The sequence below is a fragment of the Dendropsophus ebraccatus genome, chromosome 11, assembly GCF_027789765.1.
Source record: "Dendropsophus ebraccatus isolate aDenEbr1 chromosome 11, aDenEbr1.pat, whole genome shotgun sequence".
Taxonomy (NCBI): Eukaryota; Metazoa; Chordata; class Amphibia; order Anura; family Hylidae; genus Dendropsophus; species Dendropsophus ebraccatus.
Window position 1 is genome coordinate 4,433,479 of NC_091464.1, and position 18,583 is coordinate 4,452,061.

Here is an 18,583-nt window from a genome sequence, read left to right on the forward strand (position 1 = left end):
CCCGGTTCCTGTATATCTTTCAAACTACCCCTATCATGCCCCCCCCCATCTTTTTCCGCAGGTTGCGTACAGCATTCCTGAAGTTCATTTGGAATAGATCTCGCCCTAGGATCAAATACTCCACGCTTTCCCGACACAAGTCAGATGGGGGCACGGGTTTACCCGATCTGCGCCTGTACCATCGGGCCTCCATTCTCATGCGCCTATTAGACTGGCGGTATAGCGCCGGCTCAAAACACTGGGTTAGGCTTGAACAAATGGAGACACAGCACCCTATATCTAATGTTCCATGGCTCCCCCTGACTGTCGCTCCGCCTTTCTCACCGGACTTCCCCTTACCCAGAGTTGCATTGCAATTATGGCGTCGCCTAGTGCGGGGTAACATTCTTTCCAGACCCTATAGCCCACTCACCCCACTCTTCCATAACCCTGACTTCCCCCCAGCGTACGGGAAAGACACGCTTTTGCTTTGGCAGGCCCAGGATAATCCCTGCTTCCAGACTGTGTTGGGCGACAAACCCCTTCCCTCCCTTGAGGATCTGCGGATGCGCGCTGGCTCCACCATGCTCTCCTGGCTTGAATACTCACAGCTCAGCTCCTACCTTAGCCCTTGTGGGGGTCGCAGCTCCCTGATGTCTACCCCTACCTCCTTTGAATCCCTATTTCTTTTGGACTCTCCCCCTGAGCACTGTATCTCTGTGATATATCGCCTTCTTCAGCAGGATGGGGTGGACGACCCCCCTGGGTTCTGGTCTGCTTGGGAGAGAGACCTAGCTGCTACAATCTCACCTGAGGATAGACAGAAAGCACACATTTTCACCCACAAATTGTCCACGGCCTGCTCTGCACAGGAACGGAACTATAAGGTACTGTCCCGATGGTATCGGGTCCCGACGAAGGTGCACTCTATGTTCCCGTTGGTATCTGATATCTGCTGGCGGTGTAACAGTGAAAGGGGCACCATGCTCCACGTGTGGTGGGGGTGCGACAAGCTGACTCCGTTTTGGTCGGGTGTCTTTGATGCTTATCGGTTAATATCAGGGCGGACAGCGCCCAAGACTCCCCAGGTGGCGCTTTTATCTATTCTCCCTGGCGCTATAGGCCGACAGAAGAAGAGTATTTTACGTTTCTGTCTGTCTGCGGCTCGGACGGTCATCCCCCGTCACTGGCGCTCTACGTAGATCCCCACCATGGCGGAGTGGCAGGCCGAAATGTCGCACCTACACCGCATGGAGGAGCTATCGGCTGAGGCTATGGGGTCCACTAAGCGATATAAGATGGTCTGGACGCCTTGGTTGCTCTTTAGAGAAACTCCTGCCTTCCAAACATTGTTTGTTGAGGGGGTGACCCGATGAGTTTCTCGGATTCACGATTTCCTTTCTTAACCCTATAGGGGGTTGGTCCTCTTGGTCGGGGTAGCTTTCCCCTCCCCCCCCCCCCTCCCCTCCTTTTCCCTCCTGTTATGCCCCGTCCCCTGTCTGTCTGTTTTTCTGCTTCCTTTGCTTTTCTTTTTCCTTTTATCTCTCCTAACCTCCAACCGAGGTTTCTCGTTTATAGAATGTTTTGGTACTGGTTGTCCCGCTGCAGTTTTCTTATATTGGTAGTGGCCCTCTGGGCCCGGTGAGACTTCTGATTATTAAACCATTAATGGTCCTGGGGGGGCGCTTGGTCATCATTGTGCCAGTCAGAGGGAACACTTAGGGGTCTCCGACCCATGGACTACCTGTTGAGTCAGCAGGTTGCGCCCACCCCCAGGCATAATGTTATGTCCTATCACCGAGTGCTCCTATAGGTGCCCTCTTCATTTCACTTCCAGCTCACAGCGGACTTTTGTTTATGATGTGTTTTGTGTCCTCTTTTATGTCATTCTTCTGGTCCTACATTTGTTACAATGGACCCTCTGTGTATACTGTTTTGTGTTTTGTTTTTGTCTTCCATTGAAACTAATAAAAATTGATTACACATATTATATTCTGTGTATTATATTATATACTGCGTATTCTATTCTGTATATTATATTCTGTGTATTATATTCTGTGTATTATATTATATTCTGTGTATTATATTATATACTGCGTATTATATTCTGTGTATTATATTATATTCTGTGTATTATATTATATACTGCGTATTCTATTCTGTGTATTGTATTCTATTCTGTATATTATATTATATTCTGTGTATTATATTATATTCTGTGTATTATATTATATTCTGCATATTCTATTCTGTATATTATATTATATTCTGTGTATTATATTATATACTGCGTATTCTATTCTGTATATTATATTCTATTCTGTATATTATATTATATTCTGTGTATTATATTATATTCTGCATATTCTATTCTGTATATTATATTATATTCTGTGTATTATATTATATACTGCGTATTCTATTCTGTATATTATATTATATTCTGTATATTATATTATATTCTGTGTATTATATTATATTCTGTGTATTATATTATATACTGCGTATTCTATTCTGTATATTATATTCTATTCTGTATATTATATTATATTCTGTGTATTATATTATATTCTGCATATTCTATTCTGTATATTATATTATATTCTGTGTATTATATTATATACTGCGTATTCTATTCTGTATATTATATTATATTCTGTATATTATATTATATTCTGTGTATTATATTATATTCTGTGTATTATATTATATTCTGCATATTCTATTCTGTATATTATATTATATTCTGTGTATTATATTATATACTGCGTATTCTATTCTGTATATTATATTATATTCTGTATATTATATTATATTCTGTGTATTATATTATATTCTGTGTATTATATTATATTCTGTGTATTATATTATATTCTGCGTATTCTATTCTGTGTATTATATTATATTCTGTGTAGTGTATTCTGTATATTATATTATATACTGTGTATTCTATTCTGTATATTATATTATATTCGGTGTATTATATTATATTCTGTGCATTAAAATATAGTCTGTATATTATATTCTGTATATTATATTATGTGTATTATGTTCTGTATATTATATTCTGTGTATATTCTGAGTATTATTTTATATTCTCTATATTATATTCTGAGTATTATTTTATATTCTGTATATTATATTCTGTATACTATATTCTGAGTATTATTTTATATTCTGTATATTATATTCTGAGTATTATTTTATATTCTCTATATTATATTCTGAGTATTATCTTATATTCTGTATTTTATATTCTGAGTATTATTTTATATTCTGTATATTATATTCTGAGTATTATTTTATATTCTCTATATTATATTCTGTGTGTTACTTGATATCATAGAGCACCAGGGATATTATAAGTCTCATTATTAATGATATTGTGCTTACTACATCGATCTCGGTATTGGAGTGTCCCATGTTACACACTATGCAGCCGTTCTTCATACGGTCCAGATGCTCCCGCATCACCACATTTTTGTTACCTATGGATGAAAGGACAAATATCAGAAGGTTCAGAGCGAAGCAACCGCTCATATCCTCTCTCCTGTCATATCATCTCTCCTGTCATATCATCTCTCCTATCATATCCTCTCTCCTGTCACCTCTCCTATCATATCATCTCTCCTATCATCTCTCCTGTCACCTCTCCTATCATATCATCTCTCCTGTCACCTCTCCTATCATATCATCTCTCCTGTCACCTCTCCTATCATATCATCTCTCCTGTCATATCATCTCTCCTGTCACCTCTCCTATCATATCATCTCTCCTGTCACCTCTCCTATCATATCATCTCTCCTGTCATATCATCTCTCCTGTCACCTCTCCTATCATATCATCTCTCCTGTCACCTCTCCTATCATATCATCTCTCCTGTCACCTCTCCTATCATATCATCTCTCCTGTCACCTCTCCTATCATATCATCTCTCCTGTCACCTCTCCTGTCATATCATCTCTCCTGTCACCTCTCCTATCATATCATCTCTCCTATCATATCATCTCTCCTGTCATATCATCTCTCCTATCATATCATCTCTCCTGTCACCTCTCCTGTCATATCATCTCTCCTATCATATCATCTCTCCTGTCATATCATCTCTCCTGTCATATCATCTCTCCTGTCATATCATCTCTCCTATCATATCACCTCTCCTATCATATCATCCCTGCTATCACCTCTCCTATCATATCACCTCTCCTGTCATATCATCTCTCCTATCATATCCTCTCTCCTGTCACCTCTCCTATCATATCATCTCTCCTATCATCTCTCCTGTCACCTCTCCTATCATATCATCTCTCCTGTCACCTCTCCTATCATATCATCTCTCCTGTCACCTCTCCTATCATATCATCTCTCCTGTCACCTCTCCTATCATATCATCTCTCCTGTCACCTCTCCTATCATATCCTCTCTCCTGTCACCTCTCCTATCATATCATCTCTCCTGTCACCTCTCCTATCATATCATCTCTCCTGTCACCTCTCCTATCATATCCTCTCTCCTGTCACCTCTCCTATCATATCATCTCTCCTGTCACCTCTCCTATCATATCATCTCTCCTGTCACCTCTCCTGTCATATCATCTCTCCTGTCATATCATCTCTCCTATCATATCATCTCTCCTGTCACCTCTCCTATCATATCCTCTCTCCTGTCACCTCTCCTATCATATCATCTCTCCTGTCACCTCTCCTGTCATATCATCTCTCCTGTCACCTCTCCTATCATATCCTCTCTCCTGTCACCTCTCCTATCATATCCTCTCTCCTGTCACCTCTCCTATCATATCATCTCTCCTGTCATATCATCTCTCCTATCATATCATCTCTCCTGTCATATCATCTCTCCTATCATATCATCTCTCCTATCATATCATCTCTCCTGTCACCTCTCCTATCATATCATCTCTCCTGTCACCTCTCCTGTCATATCATCTCTCCTGTCACCTCTCCTATCATATCATCTCTCCTATCATATCATCTCTCCTGTCATATCATCTCTCCTATCATATCATCTCTCCTATCATATCATCTCTCCTGTCATATCTCTCCTGTCACCTCTCCTATCATATCATCTCTCCTGTCATATCATCTCTCCTGTCATCTCTCCTATCATATCATCTCTCCTGTCACCTCTCCTATCATATCATCTCTCCTGTCATCTCTCCTATCATATCATCTCTCCTGTCATATCATCTCTCCTATCATATCATCTCTCCTGTCACCTCTCCTATCATATCATCTCTCCTGTCATATCATCTCTCCTGTCATATCATCTCTCCTGTCATCTCTCCTATCATATCATCTCTCCTGTCATATCACCTCTCCTGTCATATCACCTCTCCTGTCACCTCTCCTATCATATCATCTCTCCTGTCATATCATCTCTCCTGTCACCTCTCCTATCATATCATCTCTCCTGTCACCTCTCCTATCATCTCTCCTGTCACCTCTCCTATCATATCCTCTCTCCTGTCACCTCTCCTATCATATCCTCTCTCCTGTCACCTCTCCTATCATATCATCTCTCCTGTCACCTCTCCTATCATATCATCTCTCCTGTCACCTCTCCTATCATATCATCTCTCCTGTCACCTCTCCTGTCATATCATCTCTCCTGTCACCTCTCCTATCATATCATCTCTCCTATCATATCATCTCTCCTGTCACCTCTCCTGTCATATCATCTCTCCTATCATATCATCTCTCCTGTCATATCATCTCTCCTATCATATCATCTCTCCTGTCACCTCTCCTATCATATCATCTCTCCTGTCACCTCTCCTGTCATATCATCTCTCCTGTCATCTCTCCTATCATATCATCTCTCCTGTCATATCATCTCTCCGGTCATATCATCTCTCCTGTCATATCATCTCTCCTGTCACCTCTCCTGTCATATCATCTCTCCTGTCATATCCTCTCTCCTGTCATCTCTCCTATCATATCATCTCTCCTATCATATCATGTCTCCTGTCACCTCTCCTATCATATCTCTCCTGTCACCTCTCCTATCATATCATCTCTCCTGTCATATCATCTCTCCTGTCACCTCTCCTGTCATATCATCTCTCCTATCATATCATCTCTCCTGTCATATCATCTCTCCTGTCACCTCTCCTATCATATCCTCTCTCCTGTCACCTCTCCTATCATATCATCCCTGCTATCACCTCTCCTATCATATCATCTCTCCTATCATATCATCCCTGCTATCACCTCTCCTATCATATCATCCCTGCTATCACCTCTCCTATCATATCATCCCTGCTATCACCTCTCCTATCATATCATCTCTCCTGTCACCTCTCCTATCATATCCTCTCTCCTGTCACCTCTCCTATCATATCATCTCTCCTGTCACCTCTCCTATCATATCATCTCTCCTGTCACCTCTCCTATCATATCATCTCTCCTGTCACCTCTCCTATCATATCATCTCTCCTGTCACCTCTCCTGTCATATCATCTCTCCTGTCACCTCTCCTATCATATCATCTCTCCTATCATATCATCTCTCCTGTCATATCATCTCTCCTATCATATCATCTCTCCTATCATATCATCTCTCCTGTCACCTCTCCTATCATATCATCTCTCCTGTCACCTCTCCTATCATATCATCTCTCCTGTCACCTCTCCTGTCATATCATCTCTCCTGTCACCTCTCCTATCATATCATCTCTCCTGTCATATCACCTCTCCTGTCATATCATCTCTCCTGTCACCTCTCCTATCATATCATCTCTCCTGTCATATCATCTCTCCTATCATATCATCTCTCCTGTCACCTCTCCTATCATATCATCTCTCCTATCATATCATCTCTCCTGTCATATCATCTCTCCTGTCATATCATCTCTCCTATCATATCATCTCTCCTATCATATCATCTCTCCTGTCACCTCTCCTATCATATCATCTCTCCTGTCACCTCTCCTATCATATCATCTCTCCTGTCACCTCTCCTGTCATATCATCTCTCCTGTCACCTCTCCTATCATATCATCTCTCCTGTCATATCACCTCTCCTGTCACCTCTCCTATCATATCATCTCTCCTGTCATATCATCTCTCCTATCATATCATCTCTCTTGTCACCTCTCCTATCATATCATCTCTCCTATCATATCATCTCTCCTGTCATATCATCTCTCCTGTCATATCATCTCTCCTATCATATCACCTCTCCTGTCATATCATCTCTCCTGTCATCTCTCCTATCATATCACCTCTCCTGTCACCTCTCCTATCATATCATCTCTCCTGTCATATCATCTCTCCTGTCATATCATCTCTCCTGTCATCTCTCCTATCATATCATCTCTCCTGTCATATCATCTCTCCTGTCACCTCTCCTATCATATCATCTCTCCTGTCATATCATCTCTCCTGTCATATCATCTCTCCTGTCATATCATCCCTGCTATCACCTCTCCTATCATATCATCTCTCCTGTCACCTCTCCTATCATATCATCTCTCCTGTCACCTCTCCTATCATATCATCTCTCCTGTCACCTCTCCTATCATATCATCTCTCCTGTCACCTCTCCTATCATATCATCTCCCCTGTCACCTCTCCTATCATATCATCTCTCCTGTCACCTCTCCTATCATATCATCTCTCCTATCATATCATCTCTCCTGTCATATCATCTCTCCTGTCATATCATCTCTCCTGTCACCTCTCCTATCATATCATCTCTCCTGTCACCTCTCCTATCATATCATCTCTCCTGTCACCTCTCCTATCATATCATCTCCCCTGTCACCTCTCCTATCATATCATCTCTCCTGTCACCTCTCCTATCATATCATCTCTCCTATCATATCATCTCTCCTGTCATATCATCTCTCCTGTCATATCATCTCTCCTGTCATATCATCTCTCCTGTCACCTCTCCTATCATATCATCTCTCCTGTCACCTCTCCTATCATATCCTCTCTCCTGTCACCTCTCCTATCATATCATCCCTGCTATCACCTCTCCTATCATATCATCTCTCCTGTCACCTCTCCTATCATATCATCTCTCCTGTCACCTCTCCTATCATATCATCTCTCCTATCATATCATCTCTCCTATCATATCATCTCTCCTGTCATATCATCTCTCCTGTCATATCATCTCTCCTGTCACCTCTCCTATCATATCATCTCTCCTGTCACCTCTCCTATCATATCCTCTCTCCTGTCACCTCTCCTATCATATCATCTCTCCTGTCACCTCTCCTATCATATCATCTCTCCTGTCACCTCTCCTATCATATCATCTCTCCTGTCACCTCTCCTATCATATCATCTCTCCTGTCACCTCTCCTGTCATATCATCTCTCCTGTCACCTCTCCTATCATATCATCTCTCCTATCATATCATCTCTCCTGTCATATCATCTCTCCTGTCACCTCTCCTATCATATCATCTCTCCTGTCACCTCTCCTATCATATCATCTCTCCTGTCACCTCTCCTATCATATCATCTCTCCTGTCACCTCTCCTATCATATCATCTCTCCTATCATATCATCTCTCCTATCATATCATCTCTCCTATCATATCATCTCTCCTGTCATATCATCTCTCCTGTCATATCATCTCTCCTGTCATATCATCTCTCCTGTCACCTCTCCTATCATATCATCTCTCCTGTCACCTCTCCTATCATATCATCTCTCCTATCATATCATCTCTCCTGTCATATCATCTCTCCTATCATATCATCTCTCCTGTCACCTCTCCTATTATATCCTCTCTCCTGTCACCTCTCCTATCATATCCTCTCTCCTGTCACCTCTCCTATCATATCATCCCTGCTATCATCTCTCCTATCATATCCTCTCTCCTGTCACCTCTCCTATCATATCATCTCTCCTGTCACCTCTCCTATCATATCATCTCTCCTATCATATCATCTCTCCTATCATATCATCTCTCCTATCATATCATCTCTCCTATCATATCATCTCTCCTGTCATATCATCTCTCCTGTCATATCATCTCTCCTGTCATATCATCTCTCCTGTCATATCATCTCTCCTGTCATATCATCTCTCCTGTCATCTCTCCTATCATATCATCTCTCCTGTCATATCACCTCTCCTGTCACCTCTCCTATCATATCCTCTCTCCTGTCACCTCTCCTATCATATCATCCCTGCTATCATCTCTCCTATCATATCCTCTCTCCTGTCACCTCTCCTATCATATCATCTCTCCTGTCACCTCTCCTATCATATCATCTCTCCTATCATATCATCTCTCCTATCATATCATCTCTCCTATCATATCATCTCTCCTGTCATATCATCTCTCCTGTCATATCATCTCTCCTGTCATATAATCTCTCCTGTCATATCATCTCTCCTGTCATATCATCTCTCCTGTCATATCATCTCTCCTGTCATATCATCTCTCCTGTCATCTCTCCTATCATATCATCTCTCCTGTCATATCACCTCTCCTGTCACCTCTCCTATCATATCACCTCTCCTGTCACCTCTCCTATCATATCATCTCTCCTGTCACCTCTCCTGTCATATCATCTCTCCTGTCACCTCTCCTATCATATCATCTCTCCTGTCACCTCTCCTATCATATCATCTCTCCTGTCACCTCTCCTGTCATATCATCTCTCCTGTCACCTCTCCTATCATATCATCTCTCCTGTCATATCATCTCTCCTGTCATATCATCTCTCCTATCATATCATCTCTCCTATCATATCATCTCTCCTGTCACCTCTCCTATCATATCATCTCTCCTGTCACCTCTCCTATCATATCATCTCTCCTGTCACCTCTCCTGTCATATCATCTCTCCTGTCATATCATCTCTCCTATCATATCATCTCTCCTATCATATCATCTCTCCTGTCACCTCTCCTATCATATCATCTCTCCTGTCACCTCTCCTATCATATCATCTCTCCTGTCACCTCTCCTATCATATCATCTCTCCTGTCACCTCTCCTGTCATATCATCTCTCCTATCATATCATCTCTCCTGTCATATCATCTCTCCTGTCATATCATCTCTCCTGTCACCTCTCCTATCATATCATCTCTCCTGTCACCTCTCCTATCATATCATCTCTCCTGTCACCTCTCCTATCGTATCATCTCTCCTTTCACCTCTCCTATCATATAATCTGACAAAGTAAATGATTCTATTTCTTGAGTTTAAATCTGTATTTTCCTCTCAGGTCATTGTGGATAGGAGGTAACCAGCTGATTTCTGGGGGTCCAACCACTGGGACCCCCCCCCATTCCAGTATGGCAATGCAGTTCCTGCAATGACTGGGATGCTCCCTGGACCTGCCAATATAGCTGCCCCATAAAGAGTAAATGGGCGTGGAGGGCGGGAGTGGTGGGTGTAGTTGGTGTGCAGGGCGGGAACAGTGGGCGTGCAGGATGGGGGGAGTAGTGGGCGTGCAGGGCAAGGGGAGTAGTGGGCGTGCAGGGCAAGGGGAGTAGTGGGCGTGCAGGGCGGGGGGAGTAGTAGACGTGCAGGGCGGGGGGAGTAGTAGATGTGCAGGGCGGGGGGAGTAGTAGACGTGCAGGGCGGGGGGCGCGGTGGGTGTAGTTGGTGTGCAGGGCGGGAACAGTGGGCGTGCAGGATGGGGGGAGTAGTGGGCGTGCAAGATGGGGGGAGTAGTGTGCGTGCAGGGCAAGGGGAGTAGTGGGCGTGCAGGGCAAGGGGAGTAGTGGGCGTGCAGGGCAAGGGGAGTAGTAGACGTGCAGGGCGGGGGGAGTAGTAGACGTGCAGGGCGGGGGGAGTAGTAAACGTGCAGGGCGGGGGGAGTAGTAGACGTGCAGGGCGGGGGGAGTAGTAGACGTGCAGGGCGGGGGGAGTAGTAGACGTGCAGGGCGGGGGGCGCGGTGGGTGTAGTTGGTGTGCAGGGCGGGAACAGTGGGCGTGCAGGATGGGGGGAGTAGTGGGCGTGCAGGGCAAGGGGAGTAGTGGGCGTGCAGGGCAAGGGGAGTAGTGGGCGTGCAGGGCAAGGGGAGTAGTAGACGTGCAGGGCGGGGGGAGTAGTAGACGTGCAGGGCGGGGGGAGTAGTAGACGTGCAGGGCGGGGGGAGTAGTAGACGTGCAGGGTGGGGGGTGCAGTGGGTGTAGTTGGTGTGCAGGGCAGGAACAGTGGACGTGCAGGGCCCCCCGCTCTGTGGACGTGTGAACAGTGGACAGTGAGGAGGATTGTGTCCCTGTTCTCAGAATCGGTGTAGGTCTCAGCAGCTGGAGCCCCGACCTTTAGCTCGTTGTCGCCCATCATATAAATGGGAATAACCTTTTCTACACTGTCTGCACATCTGCTGCTTATGGGATTCCATGGTCCTACCCCCCCCCCCCTATCATATACCTGTTACCTGTACAAGTGATGACCACATCCACCTGTCTGATAACTTCATTCAGTTTCATCACACGGAAACCTTCCATGCTGCATTGGAGAGAAGAGTATCGTACTGAGAGCGCCGTACCTCGTTTTGCTGGTTACTATTTGTAAGTTATAAAAGTGCCGCTAAAGAGTCAAGTGGGTGGTACTGAGCTGCAGCGGCACCTCCTCCCTCCCCCTCCCATCCCACCATTACTGATGTACATACGGGGGGGTAGCGGATCCCACCATTACTGATGTACATACAGGGGGGTAGCGGAGCCCATCGTTACTGATACACATACCCCCCCTGTATGTACATCAGTAATGGTGGGCTCCGCTACCCCCCGTATGTACATCAGTAATGGTGGGCTCCGCTACCCCCCTGTATGTGTATCAGTAATGGTGGGCTCCACTACCCCCCTGTATGTACATCAGTAATGGTGGGCTCCACTACCCCCCTGTATGTACATCAGTAATGGTGGGCTCCACTACCCCCCTGTATGTACATCAGTAATGGTGGGCTCCACTACCCCCCTGTATGTACATCAGTAATGGTGGGCTCCACTACCCCCCTGTATGTACATCAGTAATGGTGGGCTCCACTACCCCCCTGTATGTACATCAGTAATGGTGGGCTCCACTACCCCCCTGTATGTACATCAGTAATGGTGGGCTCCACTACCCCCCTGTATGTACATCAGTAATGGTGGGCTCCACTACCCCCCTGTATGTACATCAGTAATGGTGGGCTCCACTACCCCCCTGTATGTACATCAGTAATGGTGGGCTCCACTACCCCCCTGTATGTACATCAGTAATGGTGGGCTCCACTACCCCCCTGTATGTACATCAGTAATGGTGGGCTCCGCTACCCCCCTGTATGTACATCAGTAATGGTGGGCTCCACTACCCCCCTGTATGTACATCAGTAATGGTGGGCTCCACTACCCCCCTGTATGTACATCAGTAATGGTGGGCTCCACTACCCCCCTGTATGTACATCAGTAATGGTGGGCTCCACTACCCCCCTGTATGTACATCAGTAATGGTGGGCTCCGCTACCCCCCTGTATGTACATCAGTAATGGTGGGCTCCGCTACCCCCCTGTATGTACATCAGTAATGGTGGGCTCCACTACCCCCCTGTATGTACATCAGTAATGGTGGGCTCCACTACCCCCCTGTATGTACATCAGTAATGGTGGGCTCCACTACCCCCCTGTATGTACATCAGTAATGGTGGGCTCCACTACCCCCCTGTATGTACATCAGTAATGGTGGGCTCCGCTACCCCCCTGTATGTACATCAGTAATGGTGGGCTCCGCTACCCCCCTGTATGTACATCAGTAACGGTGGGATGGGAGGGGGAGGGAGGAGGTGCTGCTGCAGCACTTTTATAACTAACAAATAGTAACCAGCAAAACTAGAGGTACGGCTGGGGCAAATCTGTCACCCCCCACACATTCACTGAAATGGCAGCCTCTACTATATCTGGTATAACAAGGTCTAATATAATATTACGACTTATAATATAATAAGGTATAATATAATATTATGAGGTCTAACATAATATGACGAGATATGATATAATATTACGAGGTATAATATAATATAATAAGGTATAATATAATATTACGAGGTATAATATAGTATTATGATGTATAATATATTACAAAGTATAATATAATATTACAAGATATAATATTATGACGTATAATATAATATTACAAGGTATAATATAATATTACGAGATATAATATTACAAGGTATAATATAATATTACAAAGTATAATATAATATTACAAGATATAATATTATGACGTATAATATAATATTACAAGGTATAATATAATATTACAAGGTATAATATAATATTACAACGTATGGCTATGTTCACACAACGTCAAAAATGGAGAAAAAACATCCGATTTCGCTATTTAAAAAAACGTCCATTTTTGCAGCAATTTAACAGCAATTTAACTGACGTCCTATGCACACAATGCATTGAAAAACGGACACTTTTGCCGCGGACGTCAAAATAATGAACATGGACATTATTTTCGGACGTTTTTTGCAAATAGTGGACATTTTGTATTAGTTGTTCACACACAGTTCTTCTATTGTCACCGTTCTTTCTCCGTTTTTACTATTAAGTTCAATGGATTTTTCAATTAAGCCACAACCAAAGGGCAATTAGTAACCAAACTAAGATAATGTGCAAACACCCGTCATTGCACTAAGGGGAGGCCAGGCTTCGAAAAACGTCCGTTATTTTGAGTCTAAAATAACAGACGTTTTTCGAAGCCTGGCATCCCCTTATTATTTTAAACGGAGCTGAAAAAAACGTTGCGTGAACATAGCCTATAATATAATATTACGAGATATAATATTACAAGATATAATATATTATGAGGTATAATATAATATTACAAGGTATAATATTACGAGATATAATATATTATTACAAGGTATAATATAATATTACAAGATATAATATTACAAGATATAATATAATATTACAAGGTATAATATATTACGAGATATAATGTAATATTACAAGGTATAATATTACGAGATATAATATATTATTACAAGGTATAATATAATATTACAAGATATAATATATTATGAGGTATAATATAATATTACAAGGTATAATATTACGAGATATAATATATTATTACAAGGTATAATATAATATTACAAGATATAATATAATATTACAAGGTATAATATAATATTACGAGATATAATACCCTACAAGAGCAGGCGATCAGTTGTATGAGGATGGACAGCCCAGGTGCAGTTAAATAATTGACGCCCCCCACATCCCCCCCTTCTTACCAAGCTTGTAGAGCACATATGGGGTCGATCTCGGTGACGTGCACAATGGCTCCCAGAGCCTTCAGAGCTGCGCAGCATCCTTTCCCAACCTGGACGAGAGGACAACAAGTACAGATACATGAGTGAGCGCATGGCCTGGGGTCTTACTGCATCCCCTGCCCTGGAGTTTTCGTTTTGACCAGACTTCTCATTTAATAAAAGTTGATTAATAAGTTACATGAATCCCAAAATGGCGCCGTTAAAAAGTAAACTTTGTCCCTACAATACAGACAGAGCAGCGGCACTCACCCATCCATAAAAGCCATGCTTTATTTCCGGTCAGATACAGAGCAGCAAGCAGGTGCAGCACACAGAATAGAGCGATGGTCGCTTCAGCTGGCTCACCCTTGTAGCAGCGTTGTAGGGTGTTCTGTGGGCTGCACCTGCCTGGAAATAAAGCATGGCTCTTATGTATAGGTGAGTGCCGCTGTTCTATCTGTATTGTAGGGACTCTTCCAGCTGAGCACCACTGAGCAGTGATCCAGACGATGAGCCGCCTATAGATTGTGTCGGAGTGCCCACTCTCTCTCCTCACATTGTGTCAAAAAATAAACTTTTTCCAACAAAAAAACAAGCCGTAATATGTGGGCAAAAATACAATGAAAAAGTAAGAAAACCGCTCGGTCCCTACGGCCCAAAATCGGGCGGACACTAAGGGGTTAATCATGCATGAACGCTCACTTACCTCTCCGTATCCACAGACTACAACCTGCTTCCCTCCAAACATGACGTCCGTGCTTCTCTTCAGTCTGCGGAAAGAGAGAAAAACTAAAAAATAATATACTCCATGTACATCAGATACTCCACCCACAAGACTCCATATACATAAGATACTCCACCCACCAGACTCCATGTACATGAGATACTCCACCCACAAGACTCCATATACATAAGATACTCCACCCACAAGACTCCATATACATAAGATACTCCTCCCACAAGACTCCATATACATAAGATACTCCACCCACAAGACTCCATATACATAAGATACTCCACCCACAAGACTCCATGTACATGAGATACTCCACCCACAAGACTCCATATACATAAGAGATACTCCACCCACAAGACTCTATATACATAAGAGATACTCCTCCCACAAGACTCCATATACATAAGAAACTCCACCCACAAGACTCCATATACATAAGATACTCCACCCACAAGACTCCATATACATAAGATACTCCACCCACAAGACTCCATATACATAAGATACTCCACCCACAAGACTCCATATACATAAGATACTCCACCCACAAGACTCTATATACATAAGAGATACATAAGAGATACTCCACCCACAAGACTCCACATACATGAGATACTCCATCCACAAGACTCCATGTACATGAGATACTCCACCCACAAGACTCCATATACATAAGAAATACTCCATCCACAAGACTCCACATACATAAGAGATACTCCATCCACAAGACTCCACATACATAAGAGATACTCCATCCACAAGACTCCACATACATAAGAGATACTCCATCCACAAGACTCCACATACATAAGAGATACTCCATCCACAAGACTCCACATACATAAGAGATACTCCATCCACAAGACTCCATATACATGAGATACTCCATCCACAAGACTCCATATACATGAGATACTCCATCAACAAGACTCCACATACATAAGAGATACTCCATCCACAAGACTCCACATACATAAGATACTCCACCCACAAGACTCCATGTACATGAGATACTCCACCCACAAGACTCCATGTACATGAGATACTCCACCCACAAGACTCCACGTACATGAGATACTCCACCCACAAGACTCCATATACACACTATAGATATCACCACTATAATATATATATACACTATAGCTATGACCATCTCTTATATACATCTCTTACCCGTCCAGTATGGACTCGCGGCAGCAGTATAAATTGTCAAATTTCTGTTTGGTGACAGAGTCATTGACGTTCATAGCGGGAACACAAAGCTTGCCGGCCTTGGACAGTTGGTACAGGCTGTAACAATACATAAAGTGTATACTGTAATCTCTTTATAACACATAGAACATATATTCTCCTATACTACATGTGGTTGGATTTATGTAGGATGGCTGGAAGGGACCACCAAGACGACCAATGGCTGGCAGGGACCACCAAGACCACCAATGGCTGGCAGGGACCACCAAGACCACCAATGGCTGGCAGGGACCACCAAGACCACCAATTGCCGGCAGGGACCACCAAGACCACCAATGGCCGGCAGGGACCACCAAGACCACCAATGGCTGGCAGGGACCACCAAGACCACCAATGGCTGGCAGGGACCACCAATGGCTGGCAGGGACCACCAAGACCACCAATGGCTGGCAGGGACCACCAAGACCACCAATGGCCGGCAGGGACCACCAAGACCACCGATGGCTGGCAGGGTCTCTGAGTTGTGATGGTGTCAGTCCATCAGCCAGGTTGTGAAGTGAATATCCCAGAGATACTGGCGGGGATCCGGAGGGCAAAAATTCCCACCCCTGCCAGCTGCCAGATTTTATAAATGGCCAGATTTCAGAAATCAGATTTCAAAGACAAAACTTTACCAAGACTGTGCCTGGTGTATGTTGGGAAAAAAGGCGCAGATGTTTGTGGAGACCAAGAGAAGAGCATTGCTCATCTGTGAACTTTTGCGCCATACGCCCTACACGCCTGATGGACGGACTTGGGGGGGCAGTAAGGTGTAGGGGGGTCATAGTCATAGACTTCTCATGGTTTATATCTGCTAGCAGGCCTAAATCCTGATTCTAAGAGGGCCGGGGCCGGGCAGTGTGACCATACCGTTATAAAGAAGGTCCTAGTAATATATCCATCTCATATCACCCATATATACGGTCACTTGGTCCGGGAGAATACGAAGCTTACCGATGCACCCCCGTCACGCTCTCCTCCACAATGCCGCGGATCTTTTTATACACGTTCGGGTATTTTTTGTATACCCAATGAGTTAAATCTCCTCCATCATCCAGGATCTAAGGAAAGAAAAAGTCTGAGTGACATGCCAAAAGTCAATTTTATATGACAGTAAAATACAAATGCCTCTACCTATAGCTGTCAGTATTATGTTATACAGGGTCAGGGCCCTTTATGCTGCGGCTATATAGGCCTGGTAGGCTGCTTGAGCTGTAGTATATAGGCCTGGTAGGCTGCTTGAGCTGTGCTATATAGGCCTGGTAGGCTGCTTGAGCTGTGCTATATAGGCCTAGTAGGCTGCTTGAGCTGTGGTATATAGGCCTGGTAGGCTGCTTGAGCTGTGGTATATAGGCCTGGTAGGCTGCTTAAGCTGTGGTATATAGGCCTGGTAGGCTGCTTTTACACTGCGTTTTTGTAGTCAGTATTTTTTCTAATCCATTTTATGCTAAAGAAACAGATGGAAAAAACTAATGCACTTGTGTGCAACCATTCTGATCTATTTTTACACTGATTTCTATTACTAAAAAGAAAGAAAAAAAACCCACATCAGTTCCTGCAGGACACACAGCAGCTGATAAGTACTGGAAGACTGGAAAGAATAAATCACTTCCTGCAGGACATACAGCAGCTGATAAGTACTGGAAGACTGGAGAGAATAAACCACTTCCTGCAGAACATACAGCAGCTGATAATATAATAGAAGTAATATACACATTGGTATACCTGCCTAGTAACGGTGAGTTTACAAGCATCCCCCCCCCCCCCCCTTAACGAAGGACGGAGCCGTTATCTGTCACGTACCATGTTCGGCTGCCAGTTGTCGCCATTTACAGAGCGGTCGATGCACCACCAGAAATCATCCTCTGATTCACCTTTCCATGCAAACACTGCGACACCTACACAATGGTGAGAGAGTATACAGAGCAACGTATTATATCCCATATACACACTGTATTATATATCCCATATACACAATGTATTATATATCCCATATACACAGTGTATTATATCCCGTATACACAATGTATTATATATCCCATATACACAATGTATTATATATCCCATATACACAATGTATTATATATCCCATATACACAATGTATTATATATCCCATATACACAATGTATTATATCCCATATACACAATGTATTATATATCCCATATACACAGTGTATTATATATCCCATATACACAATGTATTATATATCCCATATACACAATGTATTATATATCCCATATACACAATGTATTATATATCCCATATACACACTGTATTATATATCCCATATACACAGTGTATTATATATCCCATATACACAATGTATTATATATCCCATATACACAATGTATTATATATCCCATATACACAATGTATTATATATCCCAT

General features: G+C 43.2%; 1 protein-coding gene across 6 annotated transcripts in view; it reads right to left on the bottom strand.

Moving 5' to 3' along the window:
• AHCYL1 (adenosylhomocysteinase like 1) overlaps positions 1-18,583 on the bottom strand; it is a 158,077-nt gene that overhangs the window by 26,453 nt on the left and 113,041 nt on the right. For all 6 annotated transcript variants that reach the window (XM_069945862.1, XM_069945863.1, XM_069945864.1 and 3 more), the window contains 7 exons: positions 17,997-18,091; positions 17,148-17,254; positions 16,137-16,253; positions 14,934-14,997; positions 14,210-14,298; positions 11,358-11,428; positions 3,373-3,467 (listed from right to left, as the gene is read on the bottom strand). In XM_069945862.1, coding sequence (XP_069801963.1) covers positions 3,373-3,467; positions 11,358-11,428; positions 14,210-14,298; positions 14,934-14,997; positions 16,137-16,253; positions 17,148-17,254; positions 17,997-18,091 — 638 coding nt within the window. The remainder of the gene's footprint in view (positions 1-3,372; positions 3,468-11,357; positions 11,429-14,209; positions 14,299-14,933; positions 14,998-16,136; positions 16,254-17,147; positions 17,255-17,996; positions 18,092-18,583) is intronic.